Source organism: Rhagoletis pomonella, unplaced genomic scaffold (genome assembly GCF_013731165.1).
Source record: "Rhagoletis pomonella isolate Grant_MI unplaced genomic scaffold, Rhpom_1.0 Rhpom_scaffold_00001, whole genome shotgun sequence".
NCBI classification, from domain to species: Eukaryota; Metazoa; Arthropoda; class Insecta; order Diptera; family Tephritidae; genus Rhagoletis; species Rhagoletis pomonella.
The window spans coordinates 93,880,207-93,886,787 of record NW_023458555.1 but is presented as its reverse complement, the minus strand read 5'-3'; the positions used below and the strand labels follow the sequence as shown (position 1 = coordinate 93,886,787).

The 6,581-nt window shown below is 33.6% G+C and overlaps 1 protein-coding gene across 1 annotated transcript in view; it reads left to right on the top strand.

The window, feature by feature from the left end:
• Positions 1 to 6,581, top strand: part of LOC118734330 (titin-like) — a gene marked incomplete in the record, with an annotated part of 912,470 nt that overhangs the window by 757,289 nt on the left and 148,600 nt on the right. The window contains 1 exon segment of the mRNA XM_036464054.1: positions 3,128 to 3,279. Within this exon segment, the coding sequence (XP_036319947.1) occupies positions 3,128 to 3,279 (152 nt within the window).

The window sequence follows — 6,581 nt, the reverse complement described above, 5'->3', positions numbered from 1 at the left end:
TTATTAACAAAAACCAACAAACCACATGATCAAGTGTAAATCGTAGCGGAATAGCTGCGCTTGATTGTGTTGGCTTAGCAAATGAAAAAGTGGGAAAAACGCAACGATAATTTACAAGGCTAACTTAGCACAGTGCGTAGCCAACTGGCTGAGTCATTGGGATCGTCGGTTCGAATCCTACTGAAAGCAGTCTGATGAGGAAATGTGGTGATTTCCGAAATAGCTATCACTTCTACCATTTTTTCAAATTATTGTTGCTTTTCCACAATAAGTTTTTCATTAAAAACGGCCTCGAGCTCAATAAAAATTGTTGAATATAAATAAGTTTGTAAAAGATGGCGTGGCAAATCCCATAGGCAACAAAATTTTTATCAGCTATAACTTCAAAACCATAAACCACATGAAATTTAACTTTGGTATGCAAACATATCTATGGTAGGTGCTTATAGTAAGGTATATATGAATGAGTTTATAAAAGGGGGCGTGGCACATCCCGTAGGCGTGGAATTTTTAATCAGCCATAAATTGGGAACCATAAGCCACATGAACTTGAAATTTGGTATTCATACATAGGTATCTATTGGAGTTGTTCAGAGTAAAGTATATATAAATGAGTTTGTAAAAGGGGGATATACATATATATATTTATCTATTAGATAACTCGGATATTTAAAACTGTGTTTTCTTTTTTTTGAAACCTTACCGTCTTTAGATTATTTTGAAATGGAAAGATTAAATCGTTTTTTAATATCGCGATGCTGTTAAACGAAAAAGTTTCGTTCATAATGAATAAAACTCCTTCCGAATTAAGCGTTCTACTAGAAATGTGCAGTTAAATAAGACAGCTAATCAAATAGGCAGCGAAATAGAATGTACCGTAGTAGAATAATTTTTATTTGGAAATTTGATCGTTACCTTAATTCATTTAATATAAATAATGGAACAAAATTTGTAGTACAAGTGATGATCAATATATATTAGTTATAGCACTATAAAGCCAAAAGTAGGGCTCCTAATGATGCCTTAATGTAAACAAAGAAAATAGTTTGCCTCCATTAAATTATGCTGAACTGAATATTTGTATTACTGTTTTATATTTTGATTTGTTTACCCCGAACGACGTCGGGTGCTCTGCTAGTAACTTATAAACACAAAAGATAGCGTTGGAAAGCTTGTTTGAAGACCCTTCTACTGATGTCCGCTTCAATGACATGGACTTAGTATTGGGGCCTCAGTGGTAGTTTGAAAAATTTTCTACGAATCAAAACATCCTGGAACAAAACCTTCTTAGTTTTTTTATACTATAATTTCTGAAAGTTTGAAAAAAAATTCAATGAAGGTACGTACAGACGCCACATACATACCATAGCATCTCGTAGTGGAGACACGAACCAAACCACATTTACCTCTATATCTTTCCAACTAGTAGCCGGACCTTAATATATAAGGTATCGTTTGAAAGGTATTGGCCTATAGAATAACATTAAATATGTTGGGTGTACCCACAACCCCCCTTAAACCGGCAAAAGCAAAAAAAGGTTTTTTTGTTTCGCAACACTTTAGCCTATTTTTTAAGAATCCGGTTAATCGTTTATGAAACTTAATTACATTTTCTCGACACACTTCTCAAGACCTTTCCAACGATGTCTCAAACATGTCGAGTGGACGTCTGGATAAAAACTTCCAAATCTCGTGTATATATAAGCGAGCCATTTCACCATGCTACTGTGGCTGCTTTCGTCACTCGGGCGCACTGCCGTGCGCTGTGATAAAGCGGTACAAGTTACAGCTGCTATTAAAGAGATCACCACCTCTCCTCATCAGACTTCTTTTCTAGACTTGAGCAGGAATTGAACCCTCATCATCACATGCGCACACACCGTAAACATAGCACAAAGCGCAGTAACGCTATTGAAATAAATATTAATATGCCATAGCGAAATTGACAAATAAATGGTTCGGGATGAGCATTCCTAAAGTTATACAATGGATTTCATGTATGGAATTAACAATAACAACCACTTTGTCAAGCTCAAATAGCGGCGAATCAGCTGCACTTGATAGTAATAGGTTGAATAACTTAATGGATTAGCAACAAGAGTTACGGGGTGTGCATAGCTCAGTGGTTAGCGCTTCTGACTTTGCACATTGATGAAGCCTGTTCGATTCCTGCTGAAGTCTAGAAAAAAGAAGTCTGATGCGGAGATGTCGTGATCTCCGAAATAGCTGCTACAACTTCTACTGCTTAGACTTAATTTTTTCTAATTTTTCCTAAAAAAAAATAAATCGTGGAACAAAGCTTTATTGAGCACTATTGAAATAAATATTAATACGCCAGAACAAAATTGATAAATAAATAGTTTGGGATGAGACTGCCTAAAACTATACAATGGATCTGTTTTATGTATGGAATTAACAATAGCAACCACGCTGTCAAGTTTAAATAGCGGCGAATCAACTGCCCCTAATAGTAGTAGGTTGAATAAGAAAATGGATTGTCAACAAGAAATTACGGGGTGTGCACAGCTCGGTGGTTAGTGCTTCTGATTTTGCACATCGGCGATGGCGGTTTGATCCCTGCTGAACTCTAGAAAAAAGAAGTCTGATGAGGAGATGTGGTGATCTCCGAAATAGCTGATATAACCTACCGCTTAGACTTTGTTGTTCCATTCCAAACAAATCGTGATACAAAGCTCAATAGCGCTATTGAAATAAATATTAAAATTTACAAATATGTAATTTTATTGAAGTTTTGTAATTTTATTTTATTTAGTGTGAATTAAATAAATTTTAATAAAATAAAATACAATATTAAAAAATTTTCATTGTGTATTTTTTACACCATCTAGTACAAATGATGCCATATATCATCATTATAAAAACACTTTAGAATCACATTTTGGAAAAAAGTGAATTGAATGCTATTATAAAAAGTATTAAGGGCCATTTAATAATAAAATGGGATTTTTAATGCATGATTCTAAAAAGGTGCACCGAAAGGGTTAACTCATTGTATTTATTAATCCGTTGAACGTGGATAAAGTTATCAACAAAAAAATATATAAATAAATATATACTTGTAAATATGTAGACTTGTATATTACTGTTATTTTTTTTTATTCAACAGTTCCACCCCTGGGTATTCGATTACTTGGTGCACACCAGCCGCTCTCTGCAGGCCACCGATATGATCTTTTATGCCAAAGTGCCGGAGGTCGACCACCTGCTGTCATAACTTGGTGGGAAAATGATATTCGATTAGAAAAAACCACGGAAACTGTAAGTAGCTCACTTGGTACCCATATATCCAAATATTATAAATTACTTGCTAGCCATTTCGAGGATTTGGAGCCACACGTTTACAATTTAACTGCCGTCAAACCTACTGTGAACTGTCAAATCAAATATATTTTTAGTGAATATTCTGGCATTTACGAATTTGCATGTTCTAATTCTAATAGATAGGCACTACGCTATATGTTGGTATTTCGCCGACCTTCTTTTCCGATTTGTGGCGTATGCCTTGATGTTGTCACCATGGTTGCCCACCAAATTTTTTAACAAAATCTCTTAAGAAATGTTATATACTAAAAGTTACCAAAATCTTTTTTTGCTGAGAAAAAATATACATATTAAAACAGCTACGTTTCATAACAAATTTGTATATGCATACTTATAGTATAAGTATGCATATTTAATTAATAAACAAAAAAATATTACATTGAAAGTAAACTGCGTAAATCGCATTTAGAATTCAAGTTTTCGGTCATGGAGATTACATTTACTTCATCGTGATTGCCACCCTGCATAGTCAATCTTATAACAAAAAAAAAAAATAATAATTAATTTAGTTGTATAGCAATAGCTTCCAATTAATTTGTAACATCAAGCTATTCATGCGTAGCATTCCAGGAGGACAAATTCTCCATATTAAAACAAAACATGTGATTCAAATTTAGCTTAACGCATAAATAACGAATAAGTTAACATTGTTAAGGGAAGCTAAAACAATTCAAAGTTGCTATAAACACAAGGCAAACAAATTAATAGTACACTACGTGGCATAATTATAAGACCGAAACATTTTCCGTTGGTTTTTGGCAATTTTTTTTTGTCGACAGTGTTATATATATATAAAAAACTGTCGAACATACTTTGCATGGAAGAAAATGAGTGACACCGTAAAAAAAATTCCAACAATCAACGTTATTTTGTAGGCATATGTAACTGGCACTTTGTTATACTAAAATTGAATGGGCTATAAAACTGCGTACGCAAAACTTTTCCCAAAATTCTTCAAAAAAGTGTGTAAAATTTTGAGAAAAAATTCGCTGAATTTTTATATTTGCACAAAGTTTGAAATGTGAATTTGTATGGTATTTATTATAGAATGAACTATATTTTTATAGGAAAATATTTAAAAATAAATAATATAAAAAAAGGCGTGAGTACTAGGTACTCATGAAATTTGATGTGTTAACCAGAGTGTCCAGATTTGGCAATTTCGCGCCAATTTGGCGATTTTTTTGGATATTTGCGCGTAAATTATAAAAATATACAAAACTTAGTTTTCCACGATAATTTTATAGAAGAGGCTAATGAACTGCGTAATAAACTTTACTTAAGAAGCATATTAAAAGACTGTCAAAAATGTTTTATAACCCTAATCGAAGAACGTTTGAAACGATTACCTAGTCAATTAAATACTTACATATAAAAAAGTTTTGATTTTGTCACCAGAAAAGGGTGTGAATCCCCAGAGAGCGAGTTTCAGGACCTGCCAATTCACTATTTGACTTTTAAGGAAAGGAAAGAAGCGGAAACTGAATATTTAAATCTTTTAACTTTCCCATGGAATAACTTTTCTCAGAACCATTCCATCCGACTCTGAAGAATTTTGAATAATTGCTTACGAAGTGAAAACCACCACAGACAATAAAATGTTTGGAAATATAAGTAAATTCGAATAAAGTGTTATATGAAGGCTAATAGTTTCTGGTGCAAAACGTTTCCAATATCACACAGTAGGGGTATTCTCGAAGTTTTGCACGATGCACGGATTGCACGAAATGCAAAAAGACTTTTCCAAATTTCGAAGAGTACGAGAGCACGCCATTGCAAAGCGGTAGCAAGCAGCGAAATTATGTATCAAATACAATAACAAGAGACAGCAAAAAAAAAATGAAGTGAGCGAGATGAGGGGAATGAGGGATATATGTAGCAATTCCGACAACAAAACAACTAGCACAGGGTCGCATTTATCTTGCTATGCTATTTTGCTAAATATATACATGGGTTTCGACGTTGCATATTTTGCAGCGATAGGAAATATTATTTCTCATGTATTTTGTTGTTGTGTGTTTGCAAGTTATGCAATCCATGCAATCCGTGCTACGTGCAAAGGCTGTGCAAGATTTGGAGAATACCTCTAGTATGTTATCAAGGTTGTAAATGTAAATCATTCAGACACTATAGGTGATTCTGAAGAAATTGTGGAAATAGCCTTATTATAGGTTTTTATTTAATTTTTAGCGCCGAGCTCTTAAAAGCGGATTGTGCGATTAATCAATTAATATGAGTGATAATAAATTTAATAATTGCGCAGTCCTATCGCAAAATGTGTTGAAACAAATATTTTTAAAAGGTATGGGTATTTTTAAAGAAAATTGTTTGTATATAACTATATAAAAGTGATTTGTGTTATTTCTCTCTCTGAAGGTATTATATTCGTTTTTGGTCTTAAAAACAATATTATAAAAAGATCCTGGACATCCTGGTGTAAACATATGCGTACGGCAAAGCAATCAAGTACATTTACATATAAATATAATCTCAATCAAGGCTCGTTAGCTATTAAATTGGTTGTGCTTGTTATTCTCACAACTCGCGGAAAAGTCGAGCTTCTTCTCTATGCCACCCTGGTCACTTTTTTCTGCTACAAATATTATGCTTGTTGAAAGGAGAACCAGATACCCTACATATCACACATTGGATTTAATTGTAGATGTAGCAGATTAACTATTGTATTGTTGAATTGTATACTTGAATTTCTCCCAATCTATTGTATCTCAATTACTTATTTTATTTTCATTGAATTTGTTGTATCAACATAAATTACCATGTAAATACTCTTTCTTGGGTGAACACCCAATGTACAGCGTGAACACCACCAATCAATGTTTGAAGGTGTTGGCAACGCGCTCGCGAGCACCTTGCAAGAAGCTGGATTTTGTGACACCTATATGTATATGTACATATTTTCTTAGCCGAACATTATTTGGGCAATTCACAAGGTGTTGTGAAGTTATATTTTCCTAACAAAAGTTGTGTTAAAACACGACGGTTGTGAACACCTGTTACGATTATTTATTATATCTCAGCACTTAACCTCACATAACACCGAATAAACATAGGTTGCAGAGTTGTATCGTCATGTGTTATTTTTCTTCACAAAACAATAACATTTTTACAACTGTCATGAAATATCATGACTTCACGACAAACACGACAAATACGACACCTTGTGAATTGCCCAATTATTACATAGCAAAAATCCACTTCGTGCGGTTGCGAATTTTCTA